Source organism: Thamnophis sirtalis, unplaced genomic scaffold, assembly GCF_051295495.1.
Source record: "Thamnophis sirtalis isolate CommonGarterSnake01/CBP01778 unplaced genomic scaffold, rThaSir2_p1.2 scaffold_14, whole genome shotgun sequence".
Classification (NCBI taxonomy): domain Eukaryota; kingdom Metazoa; phylum Chordata; class Lepidosauria; order Squamata; family Natricidae; genus Thamnophis; species Thamnophis sirtalis.
Genome location: NW_028261394.1, coordinates 34,082,621 through 34,100,787, shown reverse-complemented (window position 1 = coordinate 34,100,787; position 18,167 = coordinate 34,082,621). Strand labels below are relative to the sequence as shown.

The 18,167-nt window shown below is 38.2% G+C and overlaps 1 protein-coding gene across 5 annotated transcripts in view; it reads left to right on the top strand.

Moving 5' to 3' along the window:
* Window positions 1-18,167, top strand: part of CDH8 (cadherin 8) — a 258,031-nt gene that overhangs the window by 17,239 nt on the left and 222,625 nt on the right. For 4 of the 5 annotated variants that reach the window (XM_087729070.1, XM_087729067.1, XM_087729066.1 and 1 more), the window contains one exon: window positions 12,161-12,615. The exons of the other annotated variant lie outside the window; for it this stretch is intronic. In XM_087729070.1, the coding sequence (XP_087585196.1) occupies window positions 12,364-12,615 (252 nt within the window). In that variant the 5' untranslated portion in view covers window positions 12,161-12,363. The remainder of the gene's footprint in view (window positions 1-12,160; window positions 12,616-18,167) is intronic. 5 annotated transcript variants of the gene reach the window in all.

Genomic DNA, 18,167 nt, shown 5'->3' with positions numbered 1-18,167 from the left:
TGTTGTGGTTTTCCCTCTGGCAAGCCAGTTTCTTTTTTTAATTTAAAATAATATTTTGGGGGGGCAGAGGGTGGGAAGCCTGGTGAATGAAAGAACACGTGGGTCTCAATTTTATGCATTCAGTTTGATTTCCCCGAAATAACTGATTGTCGGTTATCAGGAAATATCCAAGGTGTTCAAGGCAAAGAAAAGGCAGAGCCATGGGATACTGAAGGTAAACAGAATTGTGAGGAGTGATTAGCAAAGGGAGTCAGTATTTTTGTACTGTGTTATGTCTGTGTGTGAGAGAGGATGAAAGTGACAGGGTCCTTCCCGGATAATCTGATTCTGTGCCGTGGTAGCACAATGGTTAAAATGCTGTACTGCAGGTTAACTCACTGCCCACTGCCAGTAGTTCGATTCTGATCGGCTCAAGAGTGATTCAACCTTCCAGTCTTCCGAGGTTGGTAAAATGAGGACCCAGAGGGTTGGGGGCAACATGCTGACTCTGTAACCACTTAGAGAAGGCTGTAAAGCACTATGCAGCAATATACAAGTCTAAGTGCTGTTGCTATAATCAAGCAACTCAAGGAATAGAATTAGGACTATGTTCAATTTTACCTAACGAGTTGTCCAAACTTCATATCAGAAAATGAATTCAAGTAGGGAAAAACGAGAAGATCATTGTCTTTCCTCTTCATTCCACCACTTGGAGTTTCTCTACCTCAACATTTGATGACTGGCACCTAAATGTACAAACTCGCTATACTTAACCATACTGAAGTGTGAAATGGTGTGATGTGTGACTCTTTATGTATTCTATCTATCTAGATCTGTTTGATATCTTTTAATCAAAGGGCATGTGGTGGTTCAGTGGCTAAGAGGCTCAACTTGTCTATCAGGAAGGTCGGCAGTTTGAAGCCCAAGTGCCGCATAACATAGTGAGCTCCCATTATTTGTCCCAGCTTCTGCCAACCTAGCAGTTCAAAAGCATATAAAAATGCAAGTAGAAAAATAGGAACCACCTTTGGGAAGGTAACAGTGTTCTGTGCGCCTTCTGCATTTAGTTACGCCGGCCACATGACCACAGAGACGTCTTCGGACAGCACTGGCTCTTTGGCTTTGAAATGGAGATGAGCACCACCCCCTAGAGTTGGGAACGACTAGCACATACATGCAAGGATAACCTTTACCTTTATCTTTAATCATTATCTGTTCCAGAAGATACCGCATAAAGTACTTCTTTACAAGAAATTAACTTGCTTCTGAAGCACTGGCAATGCCATCTTTATTAATTAGTCAATAATATTCAAATTCTCAAGGATCCATTACATGAAGATAGATTTTTCAGCCTCTTAGGTAAAATATACCGTGATGTGCTTAATCTTACTTTATTACTTATACTGTTGATATCCATATATTATTTAGATTTGAACCTTATCTTTAATTTACAAAACAATACATTTTCAGTTGCTTAAGACTAATGTTTGAAATATTGAAAAAAGTAACCTAATTTTATGATGCTTGTGAATTCCCTCTTTACTGGTTTTGTGCTTTATTCTTTTTTCTCTCTTCTCTTGTTTGTCTATTTCCTTTCCCTTTTTTACTTTTAAAAGTACTTATTTTTTGAAATGCCAAATTTAATTTGGCAGATGTTCAGTAAACACATGGAAAAGAATTGTTATCTGACCTTAATTCTATTTTTTCAGCATAATGTATTCATTTGGTTCTTAGTATATACATTTTAATCTGTTTATACAATTGTAGAAGACCGCAAATATATTCATGTTATGCCAGTGTTTAGGCATCTTCAGTGTTTTGAAAAATATATATATATATTTTAAGAAAAATCAAAACTACGATAATAAGGCTGAAGTCAGTGACATTGACTTGCCAGCACTAATGCTTAGAGACCGTTTAAAGCAATCTCCAACATTGCTTATAAACAATGTAATAATACAAAGATTGATAAATATAAAAAAAAAATTATGGCTACTTATTTATATTGTATTCTAGCCAAAACACATGTGTTTAATTCTGCATTAGTTGACCACTATTATAAAAATATGAATGCAAATTTTCATGCACTTCCAAGTTTACATGCAGAAACAATTCACTGTTTCAACGTACATTTTTTTAATAGTCACAATTTTTGGTTGTGGTGGTGGAAATCAGCAATTTTCGCTTTGCTGGCCATTCTGGACTCAAATTTCTTAAGCCAGGCTTTTAACATGAATTTCACATTGTACAACTGCGTTACTCAGTTTGGGAACTCAAACCCCAGTTTGAATATTAATTCCAGAATGCAAAACAGACTGATTCGTATTATAATGAAGAATATGCAAATTTCTTTTCCTTTCTAGATTGTTGTTATTATTTTAAGAATGGTGTATTTTTTAAAAAAAGAATATTGCTTTTTCAAATGTGAAAATATGGTGTGCAACTTCTCCCTTCCTGCCCCTTTGTTTTAGGCTTCACATAGATTTTAATTTGGGCGCTTTATATTTTAGTTTGCACAGTTAGTACAAATTAAAATACTTAAGGAGAATTCACCCCTGCTGCAAGGAATACTGATTATACCTAGGAAGTAGAGGGTTGCTGAATAACAAATCTTGGCATGAATTTTTTGTTCAGTGATATTTGGTGGGTCATATGTCACCACCAATGCTGTAGATTATATTTAATTTTTTGTAATGTTAAAGCATGTAGAAGCATGTGTTAACCAATGTTAAAGCATGTGGAAGATTCAGAATATCAGGACATTCTACACCATAGGCATAAGGTATATAGAAATGCAGGTGGTCCTTGATGTATGATCACAATTGAGCCAGGGGTGGGTTCCTGCCAGTTCTAGCCTCCTCTATGGAAGAGGTTCCACAAATCTACAGTGCCGTTTAGAACCGGTTCCAGCTCCCTCCCCCCGCCCATCCGTACATCATCAAGATGAAGAGAGAGAGAAGGAATTCTGGGAGTTGAAGTCCACAAGTCGTAAAACTGTCAAGTTTGAACACCCCTGGTTTTTTTTTTCCCTAAAGGGTTAGAGGTGCAAGGGTTTTGTAACTTGACAGCTTTAAGACTTGTGTGCTTCAAATGCCAGAGTTTCTGAGCCAACGTGACTGGAGGAGGAATTCTGGGAGTTGAAGTCCGCAAGTCTTAAAGCTGTCAAGTTTGAACACACCTGGTTTTTTTTTCTAAAGAGTTAGAGGTGCAAGGGTTTTGTAACTTGACAACTTTAAGATTTGCATGCTTCAAATGCCAGAGTTTGTGAACCAACATTTTGGTTCCTAAGCAAGAGTGTTGTTAAGTGAGTTTCACCACATTTTACAAGTTGACCATGCCCACCCAGTCTCATGACTGCCAAGCCACCCCCACTTGGTCACATGGCTGGCAAGCCACTCCCACCTGGTCACATGGCCGGCAAGCCACTCCCACAAAGTATGTGACACCTACAGAAGAGGTTCTAAAAAATTTTGAAACCCACCACTGAATTGAGCCCAACATTTCTGTTGCAAAGTGAATTTTGCCCCACTTTTACAACCTTCCTTGCCACCATTGTTAAGTTGAATCACTGCAGTTGTGAAGTCAGTTACATCATCGTTAAGTGAATCTGGTTTCCCCATTGACTTTGCTGGTCAGAAGGTCGCAAAAGAGAAATCACATGACACCCCCCCCCCTGCAATCATCACAAATACGAATTGGTTGCCAAGAATCTAAAGGTTGATTTCATGGCTGCGGAAATGCCACAAGAGTTGTAAGTGTGAAAAGTGGTCATAAGCCATTTGTTTTCAATGCTTTGAACAGTCACTGGAGGAACTGTTGTAGGTCCAGGACTACCTCTATATCATGGGAAAAGGTAATGATAAATTATATCTGTATTATTGCCAAGAAAATTACACGAATCTATCTCTCTTAACTCCCAGAAATCTAGCTAAACTCAAGAGTCTCTCTCTCTCCCTCCCTCCCTCTCTCTCTCCGTGCATGCATGTGCATGTGCACGCACGTCTTCAAAAAAAAAACAACCCTGGTAAGGTTTTTTGCATATGGTTTTCCATTGCCTCTTTCCTAGAACTGAGAGAATATGACAGGCACACGATCACCCAGCTGGCTTTGTGCCTAAGGCAAAACCAGACCTCATGGTTTCCTGCTTTCTACCCTGATGTCTTAATCATTACACTCAACTCTTTATAAAGCAAAAGTAAATAAAAACCAGGGACTCGATTTGTGTAAGAATAAAGGAATATGCCTGGGATGACTGCACCTCTTGACTTCTTCCCCTACCTTGAATGATGCCACGCTGATAGTTGACCACTCCTTACTGGTGGTCATCTCAAATGTTGCTTCTGCCCTAGGTCCATGCCAAAAGAGCTATCAAACCAAGTTTTTAATTGTTTACCCTTGGCAGTGTAATTTATTTCAATAGAATCAATACCGCAGCGTTAGAAATGTAACAACAAATGTCTGGGAATCGATCGAACCCACCTTAATGAATTGTTGAGGTCGGAGGACTTATCTATAACTTGTAATCACAATTATCAACAAGGCAGCAATGAATGTGAAATGGAATTAGCAATGGATTACCCCTAAAGGAAGTGTTATTTGTAAACAGGTCCCCACTCCCAAGATGTTCTGAAAATGTGCAACCCTGGGGATTACAATACAAATCAATGTGCAAATATGTGATGAACACTTATTTGATAAAAAGCCAGTTTGTAGCTTAAGACAGTCTTAAAAAAGATTTTGTAGCGATTTATTAAAAGGGCTTATTCTACATCTTAAAAATTACTTTATTTGTCCTTAAGATTTTTGTGTGTGCACTTCTTCCTTTTATGCAGTACGTTTCTAAAATAATCCAAAGGAAGTTAATAATGGAGTTTTTAAATGCATCACTTTTCTTATTACAACAGCCCCTAAGTACAAAACTGCATTGTTTGTATATTACACCATAAAGATCAATGCACTTAAGTGCATTTTATATGATCGTATGCATTGTCTTAACCTGGAAAATCAATTAGATGATATATGCAAGTACATTTAGTCATATTTCATCCTTGTGCTTATACCCTAAGCATGTTATGTAGATTTAAATCTCATTGATTTCAAGAGAACAACTACTTCAATAAAGCAAATTCAGAAATAGCTTCATAGTTCCCACCTGATAGATTTGATCTTATAGCACAGGCCTGTATAAGGTTACGTGAATGGAAGCCTTTTGGTTTAATGGGATTATTTCTAAATAAGAAATGTTCTACACTATCACTTATGTATTCATAACTTGAGACTTATGCACAAGCATGGAAGAGATAAGATGCATGATATGAATAAATCTTAAAATGTTGACATCTGACTGGTAAATCTCTCCTCTTTATTCTGGAGTTTAGGAGATGATTCTACTGAGATCAGAGAAGGGCATCATCTAGGGTGGTGTTGTAGGAAGAGGTATGACAGTCAGTGACTCCTCATAATTCTTCCCTTTAATTCAGGGGTGTCAAACTTGATTCCATTGAGGGCCTCATCATGGTTGTATTTGGCCTCGAGGTGTGGGAGGCGGGCATGGCCAGCTCAACATCACTCCTGTGGAGTCCTGAGCTCCATTTTCAGCTGCAATGGCCTTCTGAAACCCTCTTCTGGGTAAAATGGAGCTCAGGAGGGCCGCATGTGTCCATTTCCCCCACAAGCTCCATTTTCCCTGGCAGAGGCACTGCAGGCCAGTTCTTCATTGTTTCCAAGGCAGGCTCGTGGGGCAGATCTAAGCCAGATCTGAGTTTGAGACCCCTGCCTTAATTATATTAGGTCTACAAATTAGTTACTGCTTTTCTATAAATACCTTTTGTTCTCATGTGATCCTACCAAAGAGTTCTTTTGTAACACAACTCTATAACAATAGGGACATGGTGATTCAGTGGCTAAGATTCAGTGACTTGTCAATCAGAAAGGTCAGCAATTTGGTGCCACATAACGGAGTGAGTTCCTGTTACTTGTCCTAGCTTCTGCCAGCTTAGCAGTTTGAAAGCATGTAAAAATGCCAGTAGAAAAATAGGGACCACCTTTGGTGGGAAGGTAACAGCGTTCCATGCGCTTTTGGCATTTAGTCATGCTGGCGGGAATGGCTAGCACATATGTGTGAGGGGAACCTTTACCTTTATCTATAACCATTAGGGTTATATATTCCTTTATATCCATCAACAGAGTTGCCTGTCATCTACTGAATTAATTTCAGGTTCCTGATAATTTCTAATAACAAACCCATTTCCACATACGAGGACCCGTTGCTTTTGCTACCGGAAAAACAAACACCTGTTATGTCTTTCTGTGGGGACTGCATTTCAGAAACTCCTCACTATTGTTTTCTGAGGAGAAATCACTCCCTCTTGCATATGGCCGTTATTGTTTGTGGTGTGCCTGAAATACAGGAAAAGCAGAGTTTATAAAATAAACGAACCAAGAACATTTCAGCCAAATGGGTTCCTTGGCATCAAAACAAGCTAGCATCCAGATGCTGTCATGTTGTGATGATAACCCTCTACTGATACATTTTATGGTTCATGCTTGCCTAAAATAACTCAAGTTAGGTTTAATGTAAAATCCATTTAAATCGTGGCTGTTGTTGCTTCTCTTTGTTGTGGTTGATGCTGCTTTTTGTGAGTCTGGCAATACTAGCAATTCCTACCGAGCTATTCCAAGGCTGGATTCAATTGTGGCTAATGAATCTTGATGCATTAGTGATGGCTCAATGGAAACTTAATTGAACACTTCTGAGTTGAGAGAGAAAGAAGTCTAAATCTCCTGTCAAATGCGGTTTGTGTGTATAATATGGATGCATGTGTGCATTTAAAACCACCTGAGCAGACATCATGTTTGCAAAAATAGCACTTCCAGTCAGCTAATTCCCTTTCTCTTCCTTCAATGTGCTAACACAAAAATGGAATACCACCCTTCATTTGTGGCCCGCCAATGGCCAGAGGGAGTCAGACATTGAGGAGGTTGGGGAGAAGCATGGGCCAGTCCTTGTGACTGGGAAAGGCTTGAACAAGGGCTCTGCATCGGAGGCAGAGAAGGGGCCGAGGTCTTCTGGCAGTGATCAGGTACCTACGGAGCTAGACAGTAGTGAGGCAGAGGAAGAGCTAGAGCCTGTTTCCAGTGTGTGCATGTGCAGAGCTGCCAGAAGAAAAGAACAACTCAGAAATCAGAGTTGGAAGGTGATTGGCCCCTCCCATAGGAAATAAAAGAGGAGTGAAAGGGGAGTGGGCTTTTGCAGGAAGCCATTTGTTCATTCGGTGAAGATCTATCCGTGAATCTCAGAGACTCTGTGCCCAGTCTTTCCTTGCACAGCACCTCATTTTGAAAATAGTTATATGGTAGCTTTCCAAGATAGATAAGGTCTGTAGTAGTAAATATTCCTTTGAAAGACTGTTTGCTGGGCTTTGCTGAATGTGAATGAGAGGAATTCACATTCATTTAACAAAAAGGGGTTTTGTAGGGGCCAGGAGTCTGCTTTGTGCGTTTTGGGGAAGCCTAGGTCAAAACTTGCATTCTTGAATGTGGCAACTATATTTAAGTCACAACCTTTTCAGTTTTCTAGTAAAGAGTGTGCTGACTTTTGTCAGGTGCCCCGAAATAATCAGAGTTGTTATGCAGTGTTAAAAATACAACTTCTGTGTCAGCTTTTTTTTAAAATCATTCTTAATTTGACTGAAGAGAAACAAGAGGAGAACATTCTGAACCTATTTCTATGAGGAGATGTATAAGGCCATGCTCTTACCTCACTTATAAAGTGATTCAAAGTGTTGCAAGTGATTTCTCTTTTCACGGCAAAACCATCTTTCATGTGTCTTTATGCTGCAATTAAACCCCAAGTAAAAACATCACAAAGAAAAATAATAATAATGGTAATTTTCAGACTGAAAGAAGAGTAACTCTGAAGACGTGAGAGTGATGTAAAGGGCTGTTAACAGACGAAAAGACACTGATAGGCCTTCTCACTTTATGCAGTCCTCTCCCCCGAGATCGGATGTTCCCCAAACCAGCTGGCACTGCAAAATCAGTTTTGTTGTGCGTGTTACCCTTAGATTTGATTATGAATATTTAGGATTACAGGATATATTAGGAAAGGATTATTAAACCGAATATAGATCTGAAAGCAGAAATAGGTTTGTTGGGCATAATGCCAGAGAGTTTTGATAAAGGGACCACATATTTAGTTTTACACATACTAACAGCAGCAAGGATCATATTTGCAAAATACTGGAAAAATGAGAACACCCCATGAGATGAAGATGTAATTATTATTATTTTTTTAGAATGTGCTGAAATGGACAGACTAACTTAAAAAAAAAGGTAAGGAAGACACAAAATATTTGATTTGGAATAGATTTTATGAGTGGTTAGAGACAAGAGATAGAAATTAGAGAAAGAAAAAAAGTCTAGGAATGTTTGTATTAAAAATAGTGACGGTTTATAACTACAATCCTTATAAGTAACAAAAATGTAAATAAATCAATGTAAAAAGAAAGTTAGTTAATTAAAACTACTTGGTTATAGTATTATTATTGTCATTAGTACATGTGTTAATATATTACTATTACTACTGTTAGTTTACGTGTTAATATCTATTATTATTTTTTCGCTGGTCTTTTTTGTAAATTGTACATCCCAACAATACACTGTATTCAAAAATGATTATGAATAAAACTTTAAAAAGAAGGATTACAGGACAGATTTGATAAATTGGAGGGATGATGCATAGATGATACAGATAGATGATAGAGACATAGGCAGACAGGCAGAAGAGAGAGACATTTAGACAGACATTAAGTTAGTTGAATTGAATTGAGTTGAACTGAGTTGGGAGTGTGGGCATAAGGTCAAAGAAATATTACTGGATACTGGAACTTTCAAAGAATAAGAATTGAATGAAGACATTCTGGAATTGGAGAACACCCCCCCCCCCATCTTAATTTAATTGAGGGCCATTGACAAAAAATGCAAGGGTTAGCAAAGTTTTCTGGCTTCCAGCATTTATATTTGCAACTGTTAAAACATGGAGACCAACTTGCCTCATTCAGATGCCAAATAGTAGCTTATGTAGTAGAATTCATTTTCTGGTAACTTTTTAAATAATAGTTTTACTGTGGTTTAAAAATAGAGAAATAAAAATGAATAAAAAACCAATAATCAAAAAGTGCAGAGATAAAAAAGGGGGAGAGAAGGAGAGAAAATATAAAGTGGAATCGATTTCCTGGTATGAATAACTGAACCAAAGTTTATTATGAATAATGATCCTAATCGCTTCTAATCTGAGATGCAAATCTTATCTCTTTCTTCTCTCTCCCTCTCCCTCCTTCCCTCCCTCCCTCTCTCCCTCTCTCTTTCTTTGTCTCTCTTTGTCTGTCTCTCTTTCTCTCTGTGTGTGTCTTTCCCTCCCCCTTCTCTCTCTCTATTAGAAGAGATCAGAAATCATATCTTTTTAAAATTGGTCAGCAGAGCTGAGCAAAGGTCTTGCAGAATGTAAACAGTTAGTACTCAAATAACGCAAAAATAGAAGAACAAGAAAACAGAAAAGAAGAAAACAACAAACAGTATCACTTCAAGCAGATATTTTTCTTTCTCCACCCCCATAAGGAATGCCATTTTTTAATTAAAAAAAAAACCCTTAAAAATCTACCACAGAAATCTTCCACAAAATTTTATGTTCTTTCTGATGGGAAGAATTGGTTAATTTAATTAAAGTAATAGTATACGGTGGAAAAAGACATAACTGCAGAATAATCTCCACATACAAAATGAGATGCAAAGACTTTATTTGCTGCACTGAAATATAATGAATAGTCTGTTTCATGTATTCTTTCCTCCATATTGCAAGTTTAAGATGGGTCCTCCTAATTATTTTTCCATAGTCAAAATTCAATCAGACAATGCCAGACTATTGATCATGTCAACACCAGTTTTTTGTTTCAGAATAATTTATTTAGAAAAGCTTGTGGTTTATTATAATTGTGGTTGGTTGCATAGTCAGCCAGATATTTAGACTGGATTTAGTATTTTATTTGCCTACTAGCCAATAACCCGACGTTCCCTGGGTATTTATATGGGCAAAATGTCCAGACCAAACGTAATTTCTAATGTTGGATTTTCCTCCTTACCAGAGGGAGCCCCCTTGTGGAGTACCTTGAAGTCGTTACCATGACAACTCCACTGTGCTGTACATAGAATCCATTTTAAGGCACAACAGGTTGTATCTTAACACAACACCTCACCCCTGAGGGATGTTAGGGGTGTCTTACCATCACAGTATTTGTTTCCAGAGAGTAAGTCATCTGCGTACCAAGTTTGGTTGAAATTGCTTGAGGCATTCCAGCAGGGGTGGGTTCCTGCCAGTTCTAACCTCTTCTACAGAAGAGGTTCCACAAATCTACAGTGCCATTTAGAACCGGTTCCAGCTCCCCCCCCCCCGCCGCCCATCTGCACATCATCAAGATGAAGAGCAAGAGGAGGAATTCTGGGAGTTGAAGTCCACAAGTCTTAAAGCTGTCAAGACTGAACACCCCTGGGTTTTTTTTCTAAAGGGTTAGGGGTGCAAGGGTCTTGTAACTTGGCAGCTTTAAGACTTGCACACTTCAATGCCAGAGTTCCTGAGCCAACATGACTGGAGGAGGAATTCTGGGAGCTGAAGTCCACAAGTCTTAAAGCTGTCAAGTTTGAACACACCTGGGTTTTTTTTTTCCTAAATGATTAGGAGTGCAAGCATCTTGTAACTTGACAGCTTTAAGACTTGTGTGCTTCAAATGCCAGAGTTTTTGAGCCAACATTTTGGTTGCTAAGCAAGAGCGTTGTTAAGTGAGTTTCACCACATTTTACAAGTTGGCCATACCCGACCAGTCACATGGCCGGCAAGCCACTCCCACAAAGCAGGCCACACCTACAGAAGAGGTTCTACATTTTTTGAAACCCACCACTGCATTCCAGAGTTATGCTGGAACATACACACAGAGAAAGAGCTGTTTATATACATAAATTGAGTCTTTCTCAAGGATTTAGGAGAGACATTTATTTACTTCTTAGTGTATGGCATATCATACATGGACTAGCAATATATATTAACATTCCACCTAAATTAGAAAAACGCAATAGAATACAAATGTTATAGAAGAGGCAGATGTTGTTTGATAGTGTTAAAACCATCCTTGAATGATATAAGCTGTTTCAAGTAAAGCTGCCTTTTACAATTGATTGACAGTGATTTTTTTCAATGTTGATGGTGTTCAAGTGGTTCTCCAGAATGAACATTTTTGCTGTTAAAATTATTAATATCATCACTACCATCACTATCACTATTTTTACAAGGTTTACCAGTAACTTTTATAGTTAGTTGCATTAAAGAACGACAACAACATAAATGATCATTAGCATTATTTTTACAATTGGAAACTTAGGTTCAACACCATTGAACAAATTATTTTTGAGGATTGTGCAAATGCCAGTAGAGTGATCAGTGAATTCAGCATTATTTTTTAAAAAAATGTTTTAAAAAATTGCTAGTGCATATTGATCGGTGGGAAGGAAGGAAATTTTTCCTACTAAAAGAAATTATTGAATGTGTTCCATTTCACTTCAAAGATGCAAATACGTATTTCCCCAAATACCTGGAAATGAATTTTTTAAAACGATATTGTTCAAATAGAATGTATAAATTTAGAATCTACAGATCTGGAAAAAAATCCAAGTCACACTTTCCCAATCATTTTACTGTATTGCTTTGTTGTTAGTTGCAAAGTCATATCCGACCCATTGTGAACCCCATGGATAATGTTCCTCCAGCACTTTCTGTCCTCTACCATCCTCTGGAGTCCATTTAAGCTCATGCCTACTGCTTCGGTGACACCATCCAGCCACCTCACTCTCTGTCATCCCATTCTTTTTTTGTCCTCAATCTTTCCCAGCATTAGGCTCTTCTCCAGTGAATTCTTTCTTCTTATTAAGTGGCCAAAGTACTTTGAGTTTCATATTCAGGATCTGGCCTTCTAAAGAACAGCCAGAGTTGATCTCCTCTAGGACTGACCGGTTTGACTGCCTTGCACTCCAAGGGACTTGCACGAGTCTTCTCCAGCACCAGAGTTCAAAGGCCTCAATTGTATTGTATTGTAACTGTATTGCTAATTTCTGTTATTTCTCTCTGACTTTTTAGGCCTCTTTGAAGATAATAAATTCCAATGGAGGGTGTTTCTACCGCCTGAGCAGTCTCTCCTTATGTTTACTTTGGTCTAAAAACACAATGGAACACTAAGCCAACCTTCATTGCTGCAGGATGAATCGGATGACTACAATCTGGAAGCAAGCAGAATAATTGTGTCGTCTTCTTCAGTGGTGATTTGCTTAGTGGGTGGAACAATGCCAGAAGGACTAGCAGAAATGCTTATGGATACATGGGCTCCATTGATAATATTATGGATTACTGCATTTCCATCTATATACATGGCTCCAATCAATCATTCCCAAGTACTACCCAGTAGGTCCAGTAGAGGACTAAGTGAACTCAGTGAAGAACAAAGAGTGTTGAACCGTTCGAAGAGAGGCTGGGTATGGAATCAAATGTTTGTCTTAGAAGAATTTTCCGGACCTGAACCTATATTAGTTGGACGGGTAAGTCAATATTTTAAATCCTCCAATGAGACCGATAACACATACTTATTTCTTTGAACTGTTTCCTCAAACTGGCCTCGTAATTCTATGTCCTGTGAATGTTTTGACATGCTACAAGTCAGCTAGAAAAGGAGCTGACCCCTAATTCACTTTCTGCCTTTAGACAGAGCTAAGAAGGACAAGGGTGTAGTTAACTCTGATTCTACCAAAGGGTGATTATTGATTTTATGTGGTTAGCATATTACAGTCAAAGATAATGGTATGAGCATGAGTATGTGGGGGTTGGGTTTTGTTGATATGGATTGTTTGGCAAACAGGACAGGTAGCACTTTCAGTCATAAACAATAAGAGACCACCGAGTGGGCCTACTCAACTTATCTTGGTACTTCTTCACATTTTTGATTTACTATGTGTAATATGTAGCTGAGCACATATAAAATTAAAACTTTGTTAGGCCTATCTTGCTGGAAGATTAAATGTCTTACTTCAGGTGACTGTGTGTGTGAGAGAGAGAGAGAGAGGAGAGAGAGAGACACACAGAGAGAGAGACAGACAGACACACACAGGGACGGAGGGAGAGAGAGAGACAGAGAGAGACAGACAGAGAGAGAGACAGAGAGACACAGACACACAGACACACACACAGAGGGAGAGGGAGGGAGAGAGAGAGATGGAGAGAGAGACAGACAGACACACACACAGGGAGAGGGAGGGAGGGAGGGAGGGAGAGAGAATATGATGGATAGAGACAGTGGTGGTTTTCTCCAGGATGCATGAAAATATTTTCAAGCTGGTTGTATGAATACTTGGAGGGGAACAGATTCAGTTCTTTTATTGACCTCATCTGATAGTGAGGGATCAAATCTCAAAAAGAAAGAAAGAAAGAAAGAAAGAAAGAAAGAAAGAAAGAAAGAAAGAAAGAAAGAAAGAAAAAGATTGGGACCAAAATCAAGGAGGCCTACTGAAACAAGCTCAGAATAGGATTAATACAAAGGCAGGTTTGATTACCTGAGCTAAAGATGTGAAGAAGGGGCCCTATGAAGAAGCAAGAGGACTCGCAAGGAGAAAAGAAAATGAGTAAGAAAAGCATTATTTTGGTGGAGCATCTTAAATAGCAGCAAAGTGTGTCTCTCATCTCCCCCTCTGTTTCTGTATATCTCTCACATACACAAGTCACACATTAGCAATCATTTTACTGTATTGCTTTGTTGTTAGTTGTGAAATTATGTCCAACCCCTCGACCCATTGCAATCCCATGGACAATGTTCCTCCAGGCCTACCTGTCCTCTACCATTCTCTGGAGTCCATTTGAACTCACGCCTAGTGCTTCGGTGACTCCATCCAGCCGCCTCATTCTCTGTCGTCCCCTTCTTCTTTTGCCCTCAATCGTTCCCAGCATTAGGCTCTTCTCCAGGGAGTCCTTCCTTCTCATTAGGTGGCCAAAGTATTTGAGTTTCATCTTCAGGATCTGGCCTTCTAAAGAACAGCCAGGGTTGATCTCCTCTAGGACTGACCGGTTTGACTGCCTTGCACTCCAAGGGACTCGCAGGAGTCTTCTCCAGCACCAGAGTTCAAAGGCCTCAATTGTGTTGTATTGTAACTGTATTGCTAACTTCAGTTATTTCTCTCTGAATTTTTAGGAAAATTTAGAAAAACATTTTGGGGGGGGGGGCAATCTTAAATAGCAGCAAAATGTTTCTCTCATCTCCCCCTCTGTTTCTGTTTATATCTCACATACACACACTCTTTCTTTTCAAGCAAATAAGTATGCTTCAGAATGACAACTGTTTAATACATGCCTTCTGCTTAGAAAATAAAGATATTGTATTTTCGTTGTTAATGATACCTATTATGTTCCCATAAAATCGGAAGAAGTCACCCCCCCCCAAAAAAAAATAAACCATCCTAATAGAAATTAATAAGGGTTAAGCTGAAGATTTCATTTTATTGTCAATCATAATGTGGAATAACTATAAAACCACTTATATTATCAAGCATCCTAGAAATCACAGTATAAATTGCCGAAGCAGCACAAATAGAATGCCAGGCTTTCAAGCATCTTCATGCATCAAACTTTAGCAGCTCAAATATTTACCGGTCTTCATGAGTTATTTATTTACTATATGTAAATAAATTCATTTCATTTGCTATAGCCCCCATCTCTTAAAAAAAGACTGTAAGTCATTTACACTAAATAAGTTTTACCATTTGATTGTTCTAGCAAAATGCAGACTGAGAAAAATAGAAACAGGTCCTAAAAAGCATGAGATTATTTTCATTTTTACTATTTCAACATTATCCTCTTTCTAATTCCTGTTTTATTCTATCTGTTAAAATGTAGCTACAAGGGCAGTCCTAATTCATTGGCGATGTGTTATTATGATTGATTTTTAAGAAGAAGAAAAAAAATCCACAAAAGGGGGTGACAGCATCATGAAGGAAGTTGCAGATAAAGATTTTATTCATGGCATTATTCTGCTGTTACTTAAAATATCAACCTGAGTTGCATATTTATACTGTCCTGTGGTTCCTTTGTTAGATCTACTTTTCTGTTGTGTAGAATGGGGAAACTCGCCATGGGCAACTATATGAGTGACAACTTGCCATAGCCAACTTGCCATGACCAACTAGCCATGGCCAACTCATTGCCGTACAGTTCGCTTCAGGACAATTCCACAAATAAAAAAGTTACATTAATTTCAATGGAAGCATTGTCAATCATAATAAAGAAAGTCAATCCAGAAATAAAAGAGTTGCAATAATTTCAACGAAAACATGGTCACCAATAATAAAAGTACTGGAATGAAATGATTAATACAGCACTGAATTGTCCCATGGTTAGTTTTCCTGCAGTGAGTTGGCTTCGGTAGGTTAGCGGTGGCAAGTTGGCTGTGATTGTGGTGACTCCTTCTAAACCTCAGTCATGATGCTTAAGAACTGAAGTCATTATCCACAATATGTAAAGCACTGTCTACCACAGGAGTTCAGTCCAAATGAAGTAGAGAAAGATATGGAGGAGATGAACCTGATGGTGAAGTTCATGGTGATAATTGAAAAACAGGCCTTTTGATGAATGTATTTTTTGTGTACATCAGAGCAAATTTTGAGTATATTGGTACTTGCTCCTAAGTCTTTGAGCTATTTTTCTATTTAGATTTAGGACTAAAAGAAAAGCTGAAGTTGAATAGGATAAGAGAATTAAGAATGGAACCTTCAAAGCTTTCCCAACTGGTTCCAATCATTAGACAATCAAACAGGATTTGATCCATGAATTGCATTCCAGGAAAACCCCAAAGTTTCCACCCCAATTTGCATCTCATTTACAGTAAATAACAGAGTCCGATTTCCTACTTGCTTAGATTAATGGTTCACTATTGTTTACACCTCTGTGAAAGGAGTGATAGTTTTTATCAGCAATGGACAGTAATGTCTGCCTAGAATTAAGAAGGGCAAGTAATTCGTAGAACCATAAAGTACAGTGTGATTTCATTAGTTCCCATTTGGAGAAAGTAAAATCCCTTTCGCCAGCTGCTCTTCTGGTTTCTGATACACGCATGCACACCGGTCAGCGGATGTTTGTTCATGCTCCGGCCAGCTGAAGTCCGGGTGGACGGCGCATGCATGCTCATCGGCCAGCAGATCTTAAAGTTTTGGGGCTCTGGCAAGCGCACACATGCACTTTCTGGTTTGGGTAACAATGCCTCTTTACCAGTTTCAGTAGAACCTGTACATAATTTGGATCAAGATGATTTTTAAACAAATGTTGTCCAGATGTTCTTATTCATTTCAGTGAAACATTAAACAGAAAGGGATGGATATGAATCTTGAAGCAGGATTTTAATGTACATATCAATATTGCCTTTTTTTTTTATTTTGCAGTATTTTAGGATTCTCTTCTAGAAGCCCTGGTACTGTCACCCTTAAGTGTGAAAAGACTAAATGGTGAAGTGAAGTATACATTTACACTGTACCTTCTACAAGGCTAAGCTGAAAGGGTCAGATGAAAAATAGTCATCGTGAGCTAGGCAATATTTAGGTAGAGGAATTTCAATACCATTGAAGAAGTCAACAGGTTTATTTATTAAATGCTAGTTTTGTAATCTGCCAAACATTATTTCCATACAAAGGCATGAGTTTACACAACTTACACACTAAAGCTTGAGTTTTGTTTTGTTCTTGTTCCATTCGGTTGTGTGTCTGGTTCTCAGAGACTGCTTGGACAAGTCCCTGCAATTTTCTTGGCAAGGTTTCTCAGAAGTGGTTTGCCATTGCCTTCTTCCTAGGGCTGGGAGAGAATGGCTGGACCAAAGTCACCCATATGGCAGGAGTAGAACTCAGGGCCTCTCAGTTTCTAGCCTGATGCCTTAACCGCTGCATCAAAATGGCTCTTGAAATCATATCCAAAAACCTTGGATAGCAAAGATTAATTGATATGTTCAAATATTATTCTAAGACCAAAAATATAAATCATATTGTGAGTAAATGTAATGGCTTACATTGCTAAAGTGAAGACTAGATTTTTACAATATCCTGCATTTCAGCCTTTCCATTCCCTTATTAGTCTAGTCAAACATGCCACAAAGTTCCATTTATGATGTTGCTGATATTCTGAGATAATTTTGAATATGGTGCTGAGAAATGTACCCTGTAGACCAGATTTTGCTGAGATGAAGAAACAGATGGAATAACTTTTCAATGAACAATGCGGTTAAAATAAAATGAGTTTCATCCAGAATAGTTTATATTAGCGTTGAAAGTAATTGAAAAACAATATAGTCCAGCTGTCCTTCAGGAGACCTTCTACAGTGATTTGTAAAAGTTAAGATAAAATCATTATAGAAAAATTATTTTTGTCTCATTTTATTTCACCTCCCATTTTAATCTACCACTGAAAATACACAATGATGGAAATTAAAGGAGATATTTTAAGGATGTCGTGTAAAACTTTTCGTAGCTTGTGATTTAATAGATTGGAATAAAATAAAAACATATTGAATAATCTTAAATCCTGATCTTGCTTAGAATTAGATATTTGCTGCAAGCCCAAGATGCTTCTTAATTGTGCATGTTAACAAAGCTGGCCCTACAATTAGGCTGGGTGAGACAGCTGTCTGAAGCATCAGATTTTGGATAGGAAGACAGGGAATTTTGAAGCATTTTATTGCTGTATTGTGGCTACTGGAGATAGAGAGAATGCTTTAGGGCTTTATTGTGTCGCGTATAGAAAAAGGTTCTGTGGCTCTGGGTATTACGTTTCCCGATTTGGCTGGGTGGGATTATCATTTATGTCTCTGCTTCAGACAGCAAAGTATCTTGAGCTAACCCGGTGAATTAATTTATCCCAAAGTCATCCATTTCTATCTTACGTTGATGCGTGGTCTGGCAATAGCTACGCCTTACAAAATCAAGACAAAGAAAACACCCAATCCAATTTATTTGGAAATAATTATTTCCTTATTCAAATTCTTAGATCTGTCATAAGACTTTAGCTTTCGTTACATTCTATTACATTCATTGAAATTATGAGCCAAATTTTATCCACTGATGATGGG